Consider the following 23489-nt stretch of genomic DNA (forward strand, 5'->3'; position numbering starts at 1 on the left):
CGACTATGGCCGAGCCCGACCGACCGGTAACCTGAAAGCTTCACCTTCACGTTGCTCTGCAACACTTGCATCAATGCATGCTGCGCACTATCACTGCCACAGACAACAACCGCTCCTTGACACAGGAAGTACCTCCACCCAGCGCTAACCGATCGTGGCTCAAGAGCTGGGAGTTCGCCTTGTAATCGGAAGGTTGCCGGTTCGAGCCCCGGCTTGGACAGTCTCGGTCGTTGTGTCCTTGGGCAAGACACTTCACCCGTTGCCTACTGGTGGTGGTCAGAGGGCCCGGTGGCGCCAGTGTCCGGCAGCCTCGCCTCGCCTCAGTGCGCCCCAGGGTGGCTGTGGCTACAACGTAGCTGCCATCACCAGTGTGTGAATGTGTGTGTGAATGGGTGAATGACTGGATATGTAAAGCACTTTGGGGTCCTTAGGGACTAGAAAAGCGCTATATAAATACAGGCCATTTACCATTTAACCCACCCACTTCCATCAGAGGAGCGTGACCTCTAACACCGCATCGTAAAGATCGATCAGAGTGATTATGGATCGTCTTGTCAAATGAGTTTATTGATGAAACAAAAAAAGGTAAGTAACACATCAACGCTCTGTCTACCATCATTTACAATTGTACTTATGGAGGTCATACAGACTCTAACCATCTACAGTCACAACCAATCATGAGCTCTCGGCCCAGGTTCAGGACTCCGGTCGGGGTCGGATCTTCATCTCCGTGAAGCGAAGCGAGTACTGCCAACCAGTCCAGCTGGACCACTCCACACCGTCAGCGTAGGAGGCGTGGCCTCCTCTCAGGTACTGCCCATTCAAGTTGGAGGTGTGGCAGTTCCGGTACCACCACGCCCCCTGGTAGTACGCCGCACAGTTGTTCTCTGATTGGTCCTGGTCGCGGTCTTTGGTGGTGAACCGCATCCCCGAGTGCTTGAGGAGGGAGTCACCTGCAGAGAAATACCCGGCTGTGTACTGTGCAGTACTGTGTGGTAATCTGTGGTACTGTGTGTTACCGCGTGGTACCTGCAGTCCCGGAGTACCCGTCCACAGTCAGTGGGTATCCGTCCTCCTCGGGGTTCACGGAGTCTCGACCAACGGAGAATTCAGAGTACTGAGCGAACGCTGTGGCGTTATCGAAGTCTGCCATGTCGATACGCAGCTCGGAACCACCTGACCTGGTGAGCGAGTAGATCCTCTGCAGACCTGAGAGAGACAGCCAGGTGTCACTGTGCTGCTTTCTAAACTGTGTGCTGGACACTGTCTTTGTGAGGACCAGTCTCACCGCTTTACCACGGGACCCATCAACATTTTACCTGAAGTTCTACTCGGTTACATGACAAAACACAAAAACACCTTTGAACACGTTACTCTCACCTGAAATTAGAAAAATAAAGAATAATAACAAAACTTTCCCACCTGACTGTGGGAACAACCAAGGTTAAAGATTTACTGTGAAAAGTAGAAGATTAAAGGTGTCATTTCATGAAGCTGCTGCTGATGTTGCCCAGCTGCGATCAGTTTTATTAGAAACCAGCCCAACCGTCATCACTCAAACTGATGACAGCAGGTCCTGAAGTTTTGCACAGCTCCTATCACGACGTTTGTTTTTGCCCCGGGCTGGTCAGACGTGGTTGGGTTAAACCCTTCTTTAATTATTTGAATGTGAAATGACCCGACAAACAACTCAGGAAATATACATAAATACAAAGAATAAAGAGTTAAACATAAAGAACACCATGCTTGGCTGAAGCTTTAATACATCCAGTTTGAGGTACTTTATTGAAGTACCGCTAAGTTTTGTATCGAGTATTTCTGTGGTTAGTGTTTTTTATTTAAATATTTTTCTTTCTCTCCTAAATCATCCATTTAAAAACTTTAGTTCTCGTTTTCTTGATTTAAAACATTAATCCAGCTTTCTGAAGTTCTTCTTGGACATTGGTTACTTTTTTATTCAGTTCCACTCCAGTCCTTGTACCTGACCATATTTACAGGAATGTTTTCTTTGTTAAGCATCTAAAAAGTATTTTAGGATGATTCTCAAAGCTGTGAGCTGACAGCTTGAAATATCTCAGCATGGTGTGCAACGTGTGCTCAAAAAAACCTGAGGAAACTGGATAACAGTGTCCCGTTGTTTCAGCTAAGAAGGATAAAGTTCAGGTTCCTGTGTGTGCACTCAGTGAGTAATGGCCCCCACAAACACAGGAAAACCAACGTGTGTGTATCAGACCAAGCCAGTGCTCTCCAGTCGTTGTCCCAAATCCGTCCCTGTAAGCCTCCCATCCTCTGAAGAAGTTCACCGAGCCGTCCTCCCTCCTCTGAATCACCTGTACGCACACACACACAGGTGTGAAGCCTCTGACAGGTACATTATCAGTCTTAATTAAAGAAACAGTCGTGCTGATAAAATTAATCGGTGTGATTGATGAAGTGTGATCAATGTTCCCTCTAATTTTTCACGTGTCTGAGCGAACACACAAACTCCCTGAGCGTCCCTTGAACCACTGTGAGCAACAGCAGACGTGTGCAGTGTGGTCACGCCAGCATCCAAGTCACATGGTTTATTAAAGTAATCAAATTACAGCATTTATGTTAGACTACTTTAAATTAACTGCTTCAGCCTACTTACAATGAAAACTTAAAACAATCTTGTTCATGACCTGTAGCATGTTAACACTACTGGAAGGAAAAATAACTTGAACTCCAAGTTTGAAAACAAAACTTTATTTATTTTTCATAAAGCTCTGACTTGTATGATGAGTCTGTGGTCTGTTAGAGAGTCTGTAACTCTGTCTGCAACATACAGTAAACAATGACCAATGCTGGGCAGTTAATTATATAGTTACTTCTTCAAAAAAGTAACTGAGTTATGCAAACAACAAAGTGTTTTGCAGCTGTTTACCTAAAAATGCAGCCAAGGTGTTTTTAAATAAACCTTTCAAACTATTTACAGAACAATCAGCTGTTCTGCATCAAATCTGATGCCACACAAATTATTTGTGCCACTCCGCCGTCACTCCTAAAACTTCCCCCCGTTTCTTAACAACTAGATGCCACGTTGCCATATCATTTTTTGATTGGTCGACATGGTACTTTTTTTGGACGAATAGGAAAGGGAGAGGGGGTGGAGTTTGTTTTTGCTCACAGGCTTTCGAGCGTTTTCCTTATAAAACGCAGTTTTTACCGTTTCTTCCTGCAGTAAATATAAACAACGACAGTATTCAGGAAGAAAACAAACATTGCAGATATTTTATCATAACTCTGGTTTTACGTGGCCGATCAACACAGTTTAAAAACTGGTATAAAGTCCACACTTTGTCCGTCAGTTGTTCGTCTGTGCTGCTCACATCTCCAGTGGTTGTGCACGTTGTCATTAACGTGACTTCACTCCACATCAGCCGCTTTGCTAAAACACCGGTGTCGGCACATAAGGACGCTGTCAGAGCCTGTCAGCGACGTTGATTAGCTGCGTATCTATACGAATGTGAATCGCATCATTGGCTGGACTGTGGGATAAGGTGGCATCGTTCTGATCCCATACGGGAGCAGCCAGTCACTGACTAACACTGCAGAACAGGATTGTTAAAGTTTTCATTTTAATTTCAATTCAGGTTAGATTTTTCTTTGTGCGCAGAGACGTGCCAGCAGTGCGCAATTGCGCACGCGCGCAGCTTAGAGGGAACATTGGGTGTGACAGGATCTCCTGCAGGTCTCCTGTATGCTAAGCTAGTCAAACCGAAGCAGGTGTCTAACAAGCTCAGGCTGACAAACGAATTAGCACCTAGGGTGTGTGTGTGTGTGTGTGTGTGTGTGTGTGTGTGTGTGTGTGTGTGTGTGTGTGTGTGTACCGTCCAGCCTCCTCCATCTGTGCTCATGTCGCAGTAAACCATGAAGCCATTGGGGTCGTGGGTTGGAAACACGGAGTAAACGCCATCCTGAGAGACACCAGATTTCAGGATGTCGCTGCAGTCCCTGGGTCTGACAGCTGAGGGACAGGGGAAATGACATCATCAGCAACACAGGTGTGTCTGTGGAGGTCACTCTGTCCACCTGTCAGACACACCTGGACTCAGGTGACAGCTACTTATCTTCTTTATTTGTGTGTCATTCATCTGAAATCAACAGGTCTGCATGCACAGTCAGTGACTCACAGGTCAGTTAGTGTGTTAGATAGCTGTTATTATACAAAGGCTCGTCGATAACATGAAGGCTGTACCACAAACACACAAACTCGAGGAGGCAGTCTGAGCCAAAAACACACAATCCTGGAGTTTTGGACTTTTTTTGCCTTTCCTGTCTGACACTGTACCGTCCAGAACTAGTCCCAATAGATTTGTGTTCCCACACGGACCATTTTGGCTTTTCGTGTACTCGTCCACGTGATTTTCATAGTTTATTCAATCTTTATTATTTATTTTACTTTTTAAGTAATTATGGTGAGAACGGACAGGACCGAGGGACGGGGAGGAGAAAAGCGAAGACAAAAGGCTCATTATAACCGAGGACATCACTCAGTTAAATATGTGCATTTGTGCTATCACTCTGAAGTGACGTTTGAGAATTCAGGTTAAAATGTTTTGTGTTCAAAATGTTGCTGTACTGTGAAACTGAACTATATCCATCCATCCATTCATCCATCTACATCCGCTTTATCCGAGGCCGGGTCGCGGGGGCAGCAGCCTAAGCAAAGAGGCCCAGACCTCCCTCTCCCCAGCCACCTCCTCCAGCTTATCCGGGGGAACACCAAGGCGTTCCCAGGCCAGCCGACAGATATAATCTCTCCAGCGTGTCCTGGGTCTGCCCCGGGGCCTCCTCCCGGTGGGACATGCCTGGAACACCTCACCCAGGAGGCGCCCAGGGGGCATCCTTGCCAGATGCCCGAACCACCTCAGCTGGCTCCTTTCGATGTGGAGCAGCAGCTGCTCTACTCTGAGCTCCTCCCGGATGGCCGAACTTCTCACCCTATCTCTAAGGGAGAGGCCAGCCACCCTTCGGAGGAAGCTCATTTCTGTCGCTTGTATCCGCGATCTCGTTCTTTCGGTCACTACCCACAGCTCGTGGCCATAGGTGAGGGTAGGGACGTAGATCGACCGGTAAATTGAGAGCTTCGCTCAGCTCCCTCTTCACCACGACGGACCGGTGCAGCGTCCGCATCACTACAGCTGCAGCCCCAATCCGTCTGTCGATCTCCGGCTCCCTTCTCCCATCACTCGCGAACAAGACCCCGAGATACTTGAACTCCTCCACTTGGGGCAGGAACTCATCCCGACCCGGAGTGGGCACTCCACCCTTTTCCGGCTGAGAACCATGGCCTCAGATTTGGAGGTGCTGATCCTCATTCCCGCTGCTTCACACTCGGCTGCGAACCGTTCCAGTGCGAGCTGGAGGCCCTCACCCGATGAAGCCAACAGAACCACATCATCCGTGAAAAGCAGAGATGAGATTCTGAGGCCACCAAAGCGAAAGCCCTCCGCCACTTGGCTGCGCCTAGAAATCCTGTCCATAAAAATTATGAACAGAACCGGAGACAAAGGGCAGCCCTGGCGGAGCCCATCACCCACCGGGAACGAGTCCGACTTATTGCCGGCTATGCGAACCAAGCTCTTGCAACGGTTATATAGGGATCGAATGGCCCGTAGCAATGGGCCAGACACCCCATACTCCCGCAGCACCTCCCACAGGACACCCCGAGGGACACGGTCGAATGCCTTCTCCAAGTCCACAAAACACATGTAGACTGGTTGAGCAAACTCCCATGCACCCTCAAGTATCCTCGAGAGGATAAAGAGCTGGTCCAGTGTTCCACGGCCAGGACGAAAACCGCATTGTTCCTCCTGTATCCGAGGTTCGACTAACGGACGAACTCTCCTTTCCAGCACCCTGGCATAGACTTTCCCAGGGAGGCTGAGGAGTGTGATCCCCCTGTAGTTGGAACACACCCTCCGGTCCCCCTTCTTAAACAACAACAACAACAACAACAATCTTTATTTATAGAGCACATTTAAAAGCCAAGGGCATGCCAAAGTGCTTTACATAAAAGAATAAAAGAATAAAACAATTAACACTATAATATCAGAGTCATATAAGTGTGGAATTATGTTCACAGGTAAAAACCACTAATAAGAGTAAACTATAGCACATAGCTATAGCAAAGTAAAGCTGTACCATCAAACACAGTGATAGAGAACATAGACAACGCAAGACAAACAGAAAAATTAATAGAATAACTCACTGCAAACAAGGCCAGGATTTAACTGGTAGAAAAAGCAAGTTCAAACAGATATGTTTTAAGCCGTGATTTAAAAGATTGAATAGAATCAGACGCCCGGATGCCAATCGGGAGATTATTCCACAGCTCAGGTGCAGCTAGAGCAAACGCTCGATCACCTCTAGACTTCAAACGAGATCTGGGCTGAACCAACAATAACTGTGAGGATGATCTTAAAGCCCTCGCAGGAGCATATGAGTTTAAGAGTTCCTTAAGATAGCTTGGTCCTGTGTTATTAGTAATTTTAAAAGTAAGCAACAGAATTTTAAATTGAATACGAAATTTCACAGGCAACCAGTGCAGATCAGCAAGGACGGGAGTGATGTGAGCAAACTTCTTAGTTTTAGTTAGAATGCGTGCAGCGGCATTCTGGACTGTCTGTAATCTATGTAGAAGGGTAGAGTGGAGACCAAAATAAAGTGAATTACAATAATCTAGCCTTGACGTTACAAAGGCATGGATGAGCTTTTCCAGATCATTGTGCGGGATGTAGTGTTTGGCCTTAGAAATAAGGCGAAGTTGGTAAAAACTGGATCTGACGACAGCAGACACTTGTTTATCAAGTTTAAATGAGCTGTCAAGTAGCACACCCAGATTCCTAACAGTGTCAGAGAAGGAGCTAGTGAGAAAACCAAAGGCATCATGAAGTTTGGCACGGAGAGCGTCACTGCCAAAGATCATAATTTCAGTTTTCTTATCATTAAGGATAAGAGTATTTGCCAGAAGCCATTGCTTGACCTCACACATGCACTCTCGAAAGCTACTCAAGGACAGAGCTAGATCATCATTTAACTCAAAATAGATCTGGATGTCGTCGGCATAATAATGAAAAGCAATGTGGTATTTCTCAAAGATAGCACTTAAAGGAAGCATATATAATGAGAACAGGGTAGGGCCTAAAGATGGGGACCACCACCCCGGTCTGCCAGTCCACGGGTACTGCCCCTGATCTCCATGCAACATTGCAGAGGCGTGTCAACCAGGACAGCCCTACAACGTCCAGAGCCTTCAGGAACTCGGGGTGGACCTCATCAACACCAGGGGCTCTGCCACCAAGGAGTTGTTTAACTGCCTCAGTGACCTCGCCCCCGGAAATTGGCGGGTCATTCCCCTCATCCTCAGACTCTGCTTCCTCCTCGGAAGACGTGTCAGTGGGATTAAGGAGGTCCTCGAAGTATTCCTTCCACCGCCTGACTATTTTCTCAGTTGACGTCAGCAGCGCTCCGCCAGCACTATACACAGTGCAGGTAGAGCACCGCTTTCCCCTCCTGAGACGCCTGACGGTTGGCTGAACTATATACCATTCAGAAATGGTTCCTAGTTACACTACAAGCTGTTCATCCTGCCTCCCTTTTACTATTCATGCACTTCTCGTGAGTGCACGGGGATCTGCCACCGTCGGGCCCCTCTGAGGCCGTCCCCAAACCAAGGCCTCCATTCAGGCTCACGCCATCTGCCATGATCTACTAGAAATGCTGTCAAAGTAAAAATGAGGACGTGGTACGAGCTGGTGATTTGGGACTTTTCTGGAATGTTGGACTTTTGCTCAGATTTTCAGTCTGCAGACATTTTTTTATGTATCTGTTCAGATACAGATTCTGATTCACTTTGAAGGTAAAAACATTTATTTGTAATATGAAGCTAAAATTTAACATCATAAATGTTCAAACCAAAACTTTGTAACAAAAATGGGAGACAATCGAGCAGGAAATGTGTAAACAAAAGCAGATTTCAAATGTAATGAGCCAGCTGGGAAAATGATGGAAATTATTCTGAAATGTAGAACATCTACCTGTGATTCACCTGTGTGTGCGTGTGTGCGCGTGTGTGTGCGCGTGTGTGTGTGCGCGTGTGTGTGTGTGCGTGTGTGTGTGTGCGCGTGTGTGTGTGTGCGCGTGTGCGTTACCTCTGAGAGTGCTGTCTTTGCTCAGCTCACTCTTCAGGCTCCTCAGACTATCTGTCTCCCTCTGCAGGCTGAGCAGAGAATCACTGAAACCTGCCACCAACTTCAACACACCTGAGTGATTGTCAGACATCACCTGTACAGGTACACAAAGAGGGAGGGACTGTTTAGTAATATAAGACCAGTAACAACAACCTAGCTTTGCCTTGCTGCCAAAGGAAAGGAGATGACAGTGGACTTCAGGTTGATCAGAGCTGTACATTTGAATTGTTTCAGAAGTCTCTCACTCAGAACATGCTATATCATGTTTAGCTGGAAGCTAGCGAGCTAACTTCTAACAACATTAAATGTAATAAATTCTGTTTTCATGGATGCCTGGATGTTAAACTTAATTGTTACACCTGGTAAAACAGCAACGCTGATCATTTTATTAAAGATGAAAGAATTTAGACAGTTTTTAACTCAGTGATGCTGCAGTGTTCGTTTGACTTTGGGACCTGAAGCAGAGTTTGGACCTGGAAACAGCTAATGACGTCAGACTTAAAGACTGGATTATGTATTCTTTTGTAATCCATATGTATCTATATCACCATGACAGATGCCTCATTTGTGTACAAACTCGATATTTTGATATTGTATCAGTTTCGTGTCTTATTTAATGTTGCCTAGGGGATGTCGGTCTTCTCTTTCATTTAACTTAAATAAAATTGCATTTCACTCTCTTCCAGCAGTGCATTCCTATTTCATTCATTCAATTACATTTTAATTACTTTGATTCATACCTTGACGATGCGGCTCTGTTCACTCTGCAGTCTGTCCAATCGTTGGTCCAGAACACCTTGGCCTCTTTTCAGCGAATCAGCTTCCACTCTCAGGTTGTGGGTGTGGCCTAATAACACCTTTAGCTCCTCCTCCAGCTTCTGGACAAATCCGTGGTCCTGCCAATCATCTGCATTGTAATTGGTCAGCGCCCGTAGCAGCGAGCTCTGCAGCACCTCCCATCGGAGGAAGTGCTCACTAAAGTCCGGACAGTTTGGGTCCAGGAAGATGCTGATTGGCTCTCCGTCTGCAACACGTGACACTGTCACCAGGGGCCCAGACTCTTTGGGATTGGTTGAAACTACAGATGAGGACACTTCCCCCCTGTAACCATGACAATCCCAGATTTATATTTAGACAGGCAGAAGGAAGGAAAGAGAGACATGTACAGGTGTGTTACCTGCTGATGAAGGGTAGAGGATAGTGGTTCAGGTACAAGATGGCAACTGTTGCTGCAACAATGACTGCGATGATGACCAACGTGCCACCAGACCATAACAGGAAGCTGCACACCTTCTACGAACACACACAGACAAACGCTAAGTTACAGATAGCTGTTGATAGATAGCTTGTAACATTACCTGATAACATAATTTAGATCAGCACAGAGTTTACCAACCTCTAAGGAGGGTCCATATTAGCAGACAAACTAGCACAAGCAACATTAGCCAGAAGACGACAGCTCAGGGTCATGTGATGCTAAAAACCGAACCATCTCACCGGGAACTGAATCTCCTGTTGCTGGATTGTGATTGGATCTTACTAATTAGCAGGTATCTGTGTGTTTGTGTGATGAAGTCTGACAACCAGGCTAGTTAGCATTAGCTGGTAGGCAGAGGTGGGTAGTAACTAATTACATTTACATGAGTAACATTTAAGAAAAAAGTACTTTTTGGAGTAGTTTTACTAGACTGTTGTCACGGCTGCCAAGGCGAGCCGTGTGGTGTTGGAGGGAGAAAGGACCCAAAATGCAAGCAGTGGATGATAATGCTCGTGATGTTTATTTACAAAGTGGAGTGGTGGCAAAACAGGCAATGAGGGAGGACAATAACTAAAGAAACCCAACCTGAGAAGATACCAAAAGGGATGCAAGGCAGAGAGCCGCAGACAAGGAACAGGACACCGTGGAACACAGAGTAACGCAGGAGAACACACAGGGCTTAAATACACACACCAGTAATCAGGGGATGAGAGACAGGAGGGCAACACAGCTGGGAGAAATCAGAGCTGACGGGACAGGGGGAAACGTAAACTGAACACACTCACATCAGACAGAGACCTTCACAATAAAACAGGAAACTCACAGACACAGAACCAGACAAGACACAGAACTAAACAGACAGATTCACAAGCAGACAGTGTGACACCATGGACAGACGGAGGGAACACAGAGAAGTGGGAGCAGGCAGGCAAAGAACAGAAACCTAACAAATGGCAAATCACCACAGCATACATACTCGGAATGAACAAAAGCATAAGGAAACACAAAACACTGAGTCGGCAGGCTCAGGACCATGACAACTGTACTTTTTACTTTTACTTGAGTAATATTATTATGAAGTATCACTACTCTTATTCTGGCTACTCAGTGTGAGTAACATCAGTGGATGAGTAATGAACACGTTTTAACCAAAAATGCAGGCGACAGACACAAACCTGCAGGTTATAAGTCAGACTTGTTGTGTTAATGTTACTCTCTGCTGTGACATTTGCAGAAGTAATATATAAATACTGGGGTAGATAATGTCTACCTGCCCTAATATTTCTTTTTTCTGCTTAGCTTTATTATTGTTTTGTTGCTTTTCAGTCTTTAAAATGTGTCTGTCTGATTATCTCATTGTTAAACATTAAATCAGATGTTATGATCAGTTACTGATTACTCAAGTAGCCTTTTTTACTAAATACTTTTTCACTCTTACTCGAGTAATTTCTTGGATGGCTACTTTTTACTTTTACTTGAGTAAAACCATGTTGTGGTAGCGCTACAGTTACTTGAGTACAATGTTTTGGCTACTCTGCCCGCCTCTGCTGGTAGTTTATTACTCTCTCATCCAAATGTGGTCACTTCCTGAAATCAAAACCAACATGGCGGCGGCAGTCATGACGCTCCGTGTTAGGGCAGTGCATTTTGTGTGCAGCTTCCTGTCAGAGCGTGTGTGAGGGTTAGAAGTAGAGATGGACCGATCCGATATTATGCATCGGTATCGGTCCGATACTGACCTAAATTACTGGATCGGATATCCGAGAGAAATAAAAAATGTAATCCGATCCATTAAATATCAAAAAAGCACCTCACAAAACTTGCGACACGGCGTAACTCGGCTCATAACCGTAGCACGTCGGAGCAGTATGCGTCATGGGATAGAGCGGCTGTGTGTGTTTGTAGCCTCGCTACCAAATCAGCATTTCATCTCCGAGGAAGTTTTCCCCGAGAGAAGTAAAGCAAGTGTGTAAGTTCATCTCTGAATGTTTGTAAAGCATTCCAGCGTTAAGCTTAACAAACGATATATGGAGCGACTGCCTCTTCTTGCTGCTACTTCAATCACGAAACTGATCAATGATCAGCTGATCGTCTCTCTTGTTTGTTTTTGGCCCACTTTGCACCAGAAAGAGGAAACCAGCGGCTGAACAACAGCAGCACGTTTAAGCTTGATAAGCTGTTGTTAGAATGTATTTAATATTACTTTCTACACCAGGATCTTTTTCTACAGCTGACGCTGGTAACTGTGCAGGGGCGGATCTAGCAAAGTTTAGCCAGGGGGGCCGATAGGGCATGAACAGGGAAAAGGGGGCACAAAGACATACTTTTCTTTCTTATTCTCATTTAAAATGTCGAGCTTTTAATAAATAATTATCTGAATCTTACACCCAAAGTTTTAATCTGATATAAAATGTATAGAAGTCCATTACTGTATATAGTAACTATTAAGTCTAATATACCCTAGTAAGCTATAGTACTTTTTCTTTGGGAAGGTACCATCTGTGCAGTCTGCAGTTCTGTAGAAGAAAGATGTTGAATCTATTTAATTATTCTTGAAAAATAATTTATTTCTGTGCATTTTTTTTTCACACTGCATCAAATTAAAGTTGATTACGTCGATTAAGCATCATGAGGTGGAGGGTGGGGGGTGGTTCCCTTTTTTTTTTTTTTTGCTGGGAGTTTGCAACCCTATTAGTCAGGTTGCTTACTCTTTAAAATACCAGAATAGGGAGGATGGAGCAGGTTTAAGTTTATTAGATTGACCAGTGTTGCTGATCTATGACATATTTTGTTGTATTTTTTGCATACAGTATAACAGAATAGCTTTAGTGTTGTTGTTTATTTAAACTTTAGTATGAACTTATACAAAATGCAGCAAGATATTCAAAAAACTGTTTTATTGATTAAAAAACACTATATCGGATTCATATCGGTATCGGCAGATATCCAAATTTATGATATCGGTATTGGACATAAAAAAGTGGTATCGTGCCATCTCTAGTTAGAAGTGGCGTGAAGATCCTGCATGCTCCTGAAGGGTGTAATCTGCAGTAAAGCCGACATATGCTGAAGATTACTCCTGCGCTGATCTGACAGTTTAACTCCAGATTAACACGACTTAACTCTGCGCGGCTCTCTGCTGTCTGAGCCAACGCAGCTAGGTGCTAACGGCTAACGTGGAGATACCTTGTGCTTGTTTGGCCGCTTGCTGTCGAGCTCTGAGCTGCTGTTGTTCATGATGGTCCACCGATCACTCAGCATCATCCTAGAACACAAACACAGTCTGAGGTTATTCCTCCGCTTACCTCCTCAGTGACCCCTTCCTGACCCCTGATCCCTGACCCCTGTCCAGCTCCTTTTCGGCGTCCCCAGAACTTCATCAGTGACTTCACTGAACTCTAAACCTCAAACCTTTCCTGAGACACCTGCCCATTACCGGATATAACCTCAGCAGTGACAGACCCCTAACACTTGACCTCTGTAGTGACGTGTCAGACCTCCTGACCCTTTTAGGGTGTTTACGATGGCACCATAACGGGTTCATTAGCAGCAGATGCTCCTCAGTGACGTCCTGAACCTGTGCTAGGAAACCAGCTGCTCACTTGGCGGGTTGTCCTTGTTTTCCACTGACGTGTTGCCAGTGCCCAACCTCAAACCTGTGCAGGTGCTTCCACTAAAGAAAGCCTGCTGGTGTTGGTGTGTTGACACAGCACCACACATTTTGACAGATTTTACTGTCAGTGAGGAGCTAATAGAGGAAACAGATTCGTTCCAAACACTGAGCTGGTCTTTAAAGGCACCACGTTAGAGAACAAAGTTCAGAGGTCATCTTTGCTTTAATCCAGCAGATCAACACCAACTTTGAACATGTCACTGTGACAGCACAGCCTCACGACTGAGCTCTGAAGCCTGAAAGTCAAAAACAGGTGATGCTATTTGTTCAAACAGAAAACAGGACAATAAAATCCAATTAACATCATTCATCCCCAAAGTTGGTAAAATCATGTGTTCTTACAGCAAAACATGAAACAACCAGAACACAAAGAAACATAACAGCTAACACACAAACAGAAGCTCAAACGTTTCATAAATATAAATGCTCTAATGTGAATCCACAGTCTGAGTGTTTAACCCATGACCTGCTGACCATGTGATCGCACGCTGACATCAGTAATCAATAACTCACCTGTCGGCCGCCAACATTCAAAAATTCTAAATTCAAATCACTGTAAACTTTATTGCCTCTCTGCTCGACGACGCCTGGCACGTTCTGTCATCCTCAGAGAGAGAGAGAGAGACCATCTGCCAGTGGGCGAGCAAGAGGGCGGGCGAGGGCAAGAGAGAGAGACCATCTGCTGCCGGGAGGAGCGAGAGACCCTGGCTCAGAGAGAGAGAGCGCTGATCTGATCGGCTTTACCGGCTGGAGGCGGTCACAGTGCCACCTCAGGACTGAAGTGTGATTGCAGCTCACGCTCTGAGCACGCTCAGTCTGAACCAACACATGACACACAGCTCCCTTATTTCCATTCTTACTGTTGGACTCTGAGAGCAGCTTAGCATGAGTCACAGTTCAAAATAATGCTTCTTTCTGTGACACCGAGCCCTGCTGCAGATGTAATATGTGAACCAGACGACATGAACTCTGACTGATGCTAGTTCACAGGTAAGCACGGCCTCGGTCTTACTGGGACGTAGTGCCGGACAGTCACTCCGGGTTAAACAGACACAGAGTCGAGCGCTTATCCAGTCGTCCCACTGAACGTGATCAGCACAGGACAGAGACTGAATGATGCTAAAGGAAGAACGTACACAGAGAAGGTGAGCCAGGCAGAGCCATGCTCGTTCTAACAGAGGACAATGATGCCAGCCAGAGCCTGAAGACAGTCAGCTGAGGGGCGGAGCTTCTGTGCCTGAGACGACCATATAAGGGCTGAGACTGGCAGAACATGTCTTAAGGTGGCTTCTTTGGTTAAATGTGTGAACACGTTAGCGTGTCTGCCCACTGTACCAAACTGAATGTTGCATCAGGGGACCCGCTCTCTGTGACATCATCCAGACCCTACACTGTGACAGCTGGGACAAACTGAGTGTCCAAAGGCGCCGTGTGTGGCTGAGATGTGGGGTGATCCTCTGGTGGACACCGAGCTCCTCGTTATGTTTGAAATGAACCGCAGACGCGTTTGTTTCCTCCTCCTGCAGCCATCTGTGTGCTGACCTCTGACCTCCACATTCTTCTTAGAAAGTTCAGCACTGGGAACTCATTGAACCCATTGGCGTGTCCACAGATTTCAGGTCATGTGGTTAGTTTCCTCCCTCTGACATACTTGTGGTTACCGTGTTAATCACATGCTGCGCTCTGATTGGAGGAGCTGCTTCCACATGTTGACCCCCCCGTTAATGACTAACGTGTGTGTGTGTGCAGCAGGCAGTAATGTGACATTGAATGTGAATTTCATCTCAACCACACAGGAAATCAGGCAGGGCCCTCCAAAGTAAAACTCTGTGCCTGTGACTCAGGCTCTGAAGCCACTGCTGCACATTATAAACTCACTGAGCTGCTCTGATTGGACAGACTCGTGCTCTTCTACATGTTTGAAAAGGAGGAGACAGATGTTTCCAGTACAGCAGGTTGAGCAGGAGCTTTCATTCTGAAAGAGCAGACAGGAAGCAGGTGGGTATGCTTGCTGGAAGCTGACAAGGTTAAAATTCTAAGCTGTTTGAATTTCTTTCCTTCAGAGAAGCTGAAGAAACAAACAGAGACAAAGAGGAGAGACGTTGGACTGCTGCTGCTCTGGGGTCAGTCGTTAGGGTTAGTTAGCTGGTTACACAGTTGGATAGTCAGGTTGGTTAGCTGTGGAGTTTGTATGTTGGACGGATGGACTCGGCTTCTCTCTGCAGCAGAAAAAGGTGAGACTGAACCTCAACATTAGGAATATTGTAACTTGAAAGGGCTCCAGGAAAAAAAACGTCAAAAGAAATGAAAAATCTAAAGTTTGAAAAAGAAAGAAAAAAATTCAGATTTGGTGAGCAAAGAATCCAAACTGCTCTGAAGTTACCTCGATGAGAAGAAAGTTGGTTGTACAGAAAATGCAGGCTGAACCCTGGAGTTACTTTCTCAGTCCACCTTATATGAAATGTATCTTTCCAATCAGTTTCCTGCAGGAGTACGATATCCTGCCGATGGTTTATGTCTGACCCATCCGCCATTTAGCAATTAAGCACTCAGTTTGCCCAGACCTGTAGTGTAACGGTGCCGGGTTCCCATCTGTTGTCCTCTGTGCATAAAACGTGTTTAACAAAGAAACAGAAATGCAGACTCTGAGAAACATCCCCCCCAGCACAGGGCACATGCTAACCTCTGTGAACATCTGACCTGAATTAATGACGATGGCGTGCAGCTCTACACGCATCCTGTCGGCTCACGAACCAGTGGAAGGAACATGACCAACCCTAGTAAAGCTCAAGAACCTAATACAGCCATGTACATGTACACACACACAGCTCATTCTTATACAAACCTCCATATATGCCTGGATACTCATTATGGGCTGTGAATGTTAACAAGATCCATTTAAAAACACGGCTTGCTTGCGGCTATACCGGCCTGAGATATTAAATTCACCTACATCTGATGAGCTTTTTGTTGCCATGATGCCAGGTCTCTCTTGGAAATGAGATTTTTAATCTCAATGCGATTTTTTTTACCTGGATAAATAAAGGATTAATAAAAAAAATGAGCTGTCATCTGACCGTGAAGAAGCTGACCCCCCGGTGTCTCTCCTCTTTCATTCTGCTGGCCGCCCTGAGCTCCGTCTGTTTGAAAACTTTGTGATAACGGTCCAAAGCCGAGTAGACGGATCAGCCGGGCCGATCCTGTGAGCTGCTCGATGACACGGGTCGAGGTAAACTGGTCACTTCAGAAGCCCAACCCTAACCTAGGAAATGGCAGAACAGCTTGTGACACCGAAACACACGCACACCCGAGCTGTTACCCAGCTTCATGCGTCTAAGGCAGCGGCTGTTTCTCCACCTGCTTCGTTCCACTCAGTCTGCACAAACAGCTCTCAAATCATGTCAATCGGTAACTTTTCTACTGCTTTTATTTTGAGTGCCGTTAATCATTATAACTGGTTGCAGTGCCCAGAGCTTTCCCCAGCACAGGTTTCGACGTCCCCACGCAGATAGTTGGAGCTGGGTGGGCTCTGGTTCATGCCAGATAGCAAAGGAGACCTTCATTCTCATTGGCTTCTTCACCTCTCAGTGTCTGGAGTGTCTTCTGGTGACAGAAGTTACGCCCGTTTCCTGACCTTGTCCCTCCAGACTGTCCCTACCTCAGCTCGGACAGCCAGTCAGGGTGGAGCTTAGCCACGATCTCCACCATCAGCAGCTAACAGCTGGTGTTTACTCCAGCTTTGAACTGCAGTTGTTTGAAATCAGTTGTTCTAGATCCTCCTAATGCTGCTCCTCGTGAAGCATTGAAAGCGATGAGTGAAAACGTATTCAGATGTTTTATTAATGGCAGATATCAGGGCTCGTGTTATCCCTGCTGTTACCAACCATTCCTCTAACAATGCTGCAGGGCAGGAGCACGATGCTACTGTCCTCTCCTCCAAGATAATGTCAACTCGAGGATTTGTGGCACAGGACTAACGAGAGGTGTGAACGGGTTCGTGCACAGGGAAAGACGGCAGGATGATAAATCAGCGACGGCCTGATGCAGTCCAGCAGCTTCTTTGGTGATCAATGACGAAGTCTCACATTTATTTATCCTTATAGTCCATATATCTGTAGACTATAGTCTATATATCTGTAGACTATAGTCAATATATCTGTAGACTATAGTCAATATATCTGTAGACTATAGTCTATATATCTGTAGACTATAGTCAATATATCTGTAGACTATAGTCAATATATCTGTAGACTATAGTCTATATATCTGTAGACTATAGTCTATATATCTGTAGACTATAGTCCATATATCTGTAGACTATAGTCTATATATCTGTAGACTATAGTCTATATATGTGTAGACTATAGTCCATATATCTGTAGACTATAGTCTATATATCTGTAGACTATAGTCTATATATCTGTAGACTATAGTCAATATATCTGTAGACTATAGTCAATATATCTGTAGACTATAGTCAATATATCTGTAGACTATAGTCTATATATCTGTAGACTATAGTCTATATATCTGTAGACTATAGTCAATATATCTGTAGACTATAGTCAATATATCTGTAGACTATAGTCAATATATCTGTAGACTATAGTCTATATATCTGTAGACTATAGTCAATATATCTGTAGACTATAGTCAATATATCTGTAGACTATAGTCTATATATCTGTAGACTATAGTCCATATATCTGTAGACTATAGTCTATATATCTGTAGACTATAGTCAATATATCTGTAGACTATAGTCAATATATCTGTAGACTATAGTCAATATATCTGTAGACTATAGTCTATATATCTGTAGACTATAGTCAATATATCTGTAGACTATAGTCAATATATCTGTAGACTATAGTCAATATATCTGTAGACTATAGTCAATATATCTGTAGACTACAGTCTATATATCTGTAGACTATAGTCTATATATCTGTAGACTATAGTTTATATATCTGTAGACTATAGTCAATATATCTGTAGACTATAGTTTATATATCTGTAGACTATAGTTTATATATCTGTAGACTATAGTTTATATATCTGTAGACTATAGTTTATATATCTGTAGACTATAGTCTATATATCTGTAGACTATAGTCAATATATCTGTAGACTATAGTCAATATATCTGTAGACTATAGTCTATATATCTGTAGACTATAGTCTATATATCTGTAGACTATAGTTTATATATCTGTAGACTATAGTTTATATATCTGTAGACTATAGTTTATATATCTGTAGACTATAGTTTATATATCTGTAGACTATAGTCAATATATCTGTAGACTATAGTCTATATATCTGTAGACTATAGTCAATATATCTGTAGACTATAGTTTATATATCTGTAGACTATAGTCTATATATCTGTAGACTATAGTCAATATATCTGTAGACTATAGTCTATATATCTGTAGACTATAGTTTATATATCTGTAGACTATAGTCAATATATCTGTAGACTATAGTTTATATATCTGTAGACTATAGTTTATATATCTGTAGACTATAGTTTATATATCTGTAGACTATAGTCAATATATCTGTAGACTATAGTCTATATATCTGTAGACTATAGTCAATATATCTGTAGACTATAGTCTATATATCTGTAGACTATAGTCTATATATCTGTAGACTATAGTCAATATATCTGTAGACTATAGTCTATATATCTGTAGACTATAGTCAATATATCTGTAGACTATAGTCAATATATCTGTAGACTATAGTCTATATATCTGTAGACTATAGTCAATATATCTGTAGACTATAGTCTATATATCTGTAGACTATAGTCTATATATCTGTAGACTATAGTCTACAGATATATAGACTATAGTCAATATATCTGTAGACTATAGTCTACAGATATATTGACTATAGTCTATATATCTGTAGACTATAGTCAATATATCTGTAGACTATAGTCTATATATCTGTAGACTATAGTCAATATATCTGTAGACTATAGTCTATATATCTGTAGACTATAGTCTATATATCTGTAGACTATAGTCTATATATCTGTAGACTATAGTCCACATATCTGTAGACTATAGTCAATATATCTGTAGACTATAGTCAATATATCTGTAGACTATAGTCAATATATCTGTAGACTATAGTCTATATATCTGTAGACTATAGTCCACATATCTGTAGACTATAGTCAATATATCTGTAGACTATAGTCTATATATCTGTAGACTATAGTCTATATATCTGTAGACTATAGTCCATATATCTGTAGACTATAGTCTATATATCTGTAGACTATAGTCTATATATCTGTAGACTATAGTCCACATATCTGTAGACTATAGTCAAAGGGTGGAAGCACAAGTCAGACCCCAAATACAGGAAAAGCCAGTGCGAGTGTGCGTGTGCGTGCGTGTGTTTGCGTGTGTGTGCGTGTGTGCGCGTGTGTGCGTGTGTGTGCGCGTGTGTGCGTGTGTGCGTGCTCAGCGTCACGTCAGACTGAGCTCATATGCTCTGCTTTGAGCTCAGTTTAATGATGGGTGGAGTTTCTTAAATCCTCTGGGTGTAGTAGTAGTTTTTACACCTACTAGTAGTTTTCCCTCGAGCCGCGCCGAGTGTGTCTAGGGAAACGATCTTCACCTCGTTACTTCAGGCCGACCGTCACTTATTTCTTTTCTTTCTTTGAACAATTTTTGTTGTTGGACTCTTTGTAAAATCTTCTTTTCTTGCCGTCCCTGTCCTCGAGCACATTTGCTCCACTTCCTTCACCGTTTCCTCCGTGCTACGGTCAACACGTTTCCTTATACGGAGCAATTGGACCTTGAGAATGATTGTGATTGGCCAACAGGTGACTGGTGGTTTGAATCGTCTCTGCTGTCTCCTGTAGGCCCTGTGATGGAGCTGTCCTCCACCTGCACCAGGAGGCCCAGCAGCCATTCAGGAAGAGGGGGGAGGGAAGGAGAGGAGACTGTAAGGAGAACAGAGACCCTCGGGATAATCTGCAGAGGAAGAGAAGGGACCGGAGAGGGTGAGGAAGTCACAAAGAATCACCGATCAGTCATCGATCGATCACTGCAGACTCTAACAGCCTGACTGTTACAGGACTCAGACCACAAACCAGTTCACACCTACTTCTGTTTTTCGGTGTGGCAGCGAGATCCAGATCCGCAGAGCTGAAATCCGAGTGGCTCTAATCAGGAAGACCCGGATTCAGACTGGGTCGAGCGGATTAGACCCGGTTCAGGGTCTGACTGAGCCACAGCGGGACCAGCAACCAGCCCAGAGCACATGGGTCAGAACCCTGTCCGAGGTGGGTCTGTGAGGGTTCAGGCTCTGTCCAGGACTTCCTCTACTACGATACCCAGAGTTCATAGCACCGCAACATAAACACAAGGTTACCATGGAAACATAAGCTCAACCTTAGCAGAAACAACAAAATGAAGGTTTACATGAAACTTCAGAGTTCATGTTTGTTCTGATTACTTCTTAAAAATGAAAGTAAGTAAAAGTAAATGGAAGCACTCGCCATGACAACGCAGTGATGATATATATCTGCCTGGTCCTTCGCGGCGGCGTCATCACAGTTTGTGTCTTTGTTTTTATTCTTACTGTGCTGCACGGTTCAGCGTCTCCTCTGCTAAAGGTGGCAGTCAGGAAGCACGGGGCTTCCTCGTTGGTTTCTGGGAAATTTGTAGAGTTCTGATTGGCTGCAAAGGATCAGTAAGAATAAAGCGAGACCAGCTCAGAATGATCCATGTTCTGATCCCAGGTTAGACCCGGGTCCATGGGGAGCATTCCTGAGACCAGGACCAGAAGGAGGAAGAAGGTCCAGCCGTCTGCGTTCAGAGGCAGAGGTGCGATCAATCGATCAATGATCGATCGATTTAAATCTGCAACTGACTCCGGCTGTCTCCTTTCTCTGTAGGTCAGCTGCGACTGTCAGTCACCAGAGAGCTGCAACAGCTGATCATTCACAGTAAGTGCTGTAGCAGCCAATCAGAGGAGACCTTCTGACAGTTAGAATAGAATAGAATAATCATTAAAACACAGGTAGAACCTCAGAGTAGCCCAGTAAAAAGTCAGACTAAGTGTGGACGACGGGTGGATAAGCAGAGACTCAGACTTACAGTGTTTGATCAGCTAAAAACAAAGATGGCTGCCTCTCCTACTCTTTGAGGTTCTCTGACAGATTCACATGCAGAGTTTATGTTTATGGAAATAAATATTATCCTGTAATAAATCAGGCGTTCTGCTGTCGGGCTGAACTGTAACTGCGCTGCTGTCGGCACATTGTGGAAGTGACTTCCTGTCCTGGAGCTCAGTGTTCCAGTGATCAATCGTTCATCCGTCTTCGTTTGGTCAGCCTGTTCTCTTCTGTCTGCAGTCCATGAGGCCAGAGGGCTGATGGGACAATCCCAGAGATCATGTGACTCCTATGTGAAGGTGAGGATGTGATGTCAGTAAGTTGATCAGCTGCTACTGCGACAGTCGAATATCAAAGACCTGTTTGTGCATGTGTTCACAGCTGGCCCTGACCTATGACCTGCAACGCAGCATCAGGATTAAAACTGACACGGTCTACAACAACAAGAACCCAAAATACGAGCGCCGCTTTAAGCTGTGAGTCACACAAAGGTTTCTAATTGCACACTTATAGAGACGGCGCTGGGACTCAGGACACCTTCGACTGTGCTATGAGAGTTTGCTGCAGGAGTTCCAGTCTGGGGTCAGACTGGAAATGAACTTTCACTGAAAGATCCTGGATCACGCCATTTCCTGTCCTGAGTTCTTACCTACAGTCTGATCCAGTGTGGAGGTTTCAAAGAAGGCTTCCCGCAGCCAGCAGCTTCAGCTGTACGAACATCACCGTTACCTGCACCAGAGCATGAGCTGTCAGGCAGGCTGGCTCACAGCTCGCGAGCCTCGCCCCCGTACAGTCAGCGCTCCAATATAATAGTTTTAGCTCTTCACAGCTGCAACCATCCAATGAAATTCTTAATAAAAAAGAGTAAAATCAATGAATACAGATATTAAAAATACTGTAGCAACTGTAGTGCAGAGGTAGTGCCACATACATGTACAGTGTGTAATATAAACTGTCCAATATTCCAGCAGCTCAATGTCCTGATGGCTTGTGGGTAGAAACTGTCCCTGCTGCTGTGGGTGTGGACGCTCCTCATGAAGAGCGTGAGGCTGTGGTGGCTGGGACCAGAGAAGATCCTCTGGGCCGTCCTCCTGTAGATGTCCTGGATGGCTGGCAGCTCAGACCTGCTGATGCGCTGTGCTGGTCACAGAGCGTCATAGCTGCTGGTCCTCACTGATGTGATGCCCAGGAGCCCGAAGCATCCGACTCTCTCCACTTGTATTCCCCTCGATGTAAATGCCTCCGCCCCACGAGCTCCTTGGTGTTGCTGATGTTGAGCAGCAGGTTCTTGTCCTGACAACTGATGATGATGCTGTTGGAGCTGGGTGGGGCTGCACAGCCGTGGCCTGCACACACATCCCTGGGGGGCACCGGTGCTGAGCGTCAGTGCAGATCATGTGACACTGCCGATCCTAGTTTACACAATATACTCCTCATGGTGGCGCACAGGTGTCAGTACCTAATAATCATGCACAGCGCTGTGCTCACCCACCTGAGGCTCCCAACATGTCAGCACTGCCAGATGCATTTACGTGTTGCGTCTGAGAGGGGGCGACATTGAGCCTGGTGCACATGTGCATCGTCTGCACATGCATGGATACTACATTGTGGTTATCATGGATTAAGTGGAATCACATACAGCATCAACACTTGTCTGCACTCCTGAATGAAGGAAAATATAACTACTAACCAAGCAGCCAGTTCTAAAACACCCTCCACCCACCTCCATCAGCACCACCATTGAGACAGCAGAATGTGGCTGTGCTCCTGAGGACAGCCGTGGCAGTCGAGGGTCTGTACATGGCAGCTTTGCAGGCTCGAGCTTAGTTTTTCTGAGGGAGATGAGGAGACGGTCAGACGTGCTTTCATCTCCTCGCGTTTGGATGTTTGCGTCCGTGAGTGAGTTCAAAGTGCAGACAGAGAGCATGTCCTCCGGCTGCTCTTCATCGCTTACCTGTTCCTTTGTTGCTTAAAGTCGATTCAAACGTTTCGGACTGAAGTCTGGACTCACACTGAAGTGCATCGCTGACCTCTGACCCCAAGCTGCATGGGCACTGTAGCGTGTATCAGAATTGCACACCCTGTTTCTTCTTCCTGTGGAGGGCCGGCTTAAATGAGTGATGCACCTGATTCAAGCCGCGTGCCTCAGGTTGGACACATGTGGTTTACACTGTTTGCATTTCCATTGTGTTTACA

The 23489-nt window shown here is 44.8% G+C and overlaps 2 protein-coding genes across 10 annotated transcripts in view; one reads left to right on the top strand and one right to left on the bottom strand.

The window, feature by feature from the left end:
• Nucleotides 1–546: 546 nt before the first annotated feature.
• On the bottom strand, nt 547–13880 carry fibcd1a (fibrinogen C domain containing 1a). Its single transcript, XM_026187206.2, has 9 exons — nt 13661–13880; nt 12661–12739; nt 9394–9509; nt 8957–9317; nt 8178–8310; nt 3852–3988; nt 2234–2330; nt 1030–1209; nt 547–953 (listed from the first exon to the last, which is right to left on the bottom strand). The coding sequence occupies exons 1-9, from the start codon at nt 13675–13677 to the stop codon at nt 697–699; spliced, it is 1377 nt and encodes a 458-aa protein (XP_026042991.1). The 5' UTR covers nt 13678–13880; the 3' UTR covers nt 547–696.
• A 1313-nt stretch (nt 13881–15193) lies between these two features.
• LOC113033424 (regulator of G-protein signaling 3-like) overlaps nt 15194–23489 on the top strand; it is a 30286-nt gene continuing 21990 nt past the window's right edge. For 4 of the 9 annotated variants that reach the window (XM_026187200.2, XM_026187201.2, XM_026187202.2 and 1 more), the window contains exons 1-7: nt 15194–15381; nt 20037–20177; nt 20252–20459; nt 20919–21003; nt 21075–21125; nt 21534–21592; nt 21675–21769. In XM_026187200.2, the coding sequence (XP_026042985.2) occupies nt 15350–15381; nt 20037–20177; nt 20252–20459; nt 20919–21003; nt 21075–21125; nt 21534–21592; nt 21675–21769 (671 nt within the window). In that variant the 5' untranslated portion in view covers nt 15194–15349. The remainder of the gene's footprint in view (nt 15382–20036; nt 20178–20251; nt 20460–20918; nt 21004–21074; nt 21126–21533; nt 21593–21674; nt 21770–23489) is intronic. The other 5 variants (XM_026187205.2, XM_080287501.1, XM_080287502.1 and 2 more) reach the window with 2 other exon arrangements.

Source organism: Astatotilapia calliptera, chromosome 12 (assembly GCF_964374335.1).
Source record: "Astatotilapia calliptera chromosome 12, fAstCal68.1, whole genome shotgun sequence".
NCBI classification, from domain to species: domain Eukaryota; kingdom Metazoa; phylum Chordata; class Actinopteri; order Cichliformes; family Cichlidae; genus Astatotilapia; species Astatotilapia calliptera.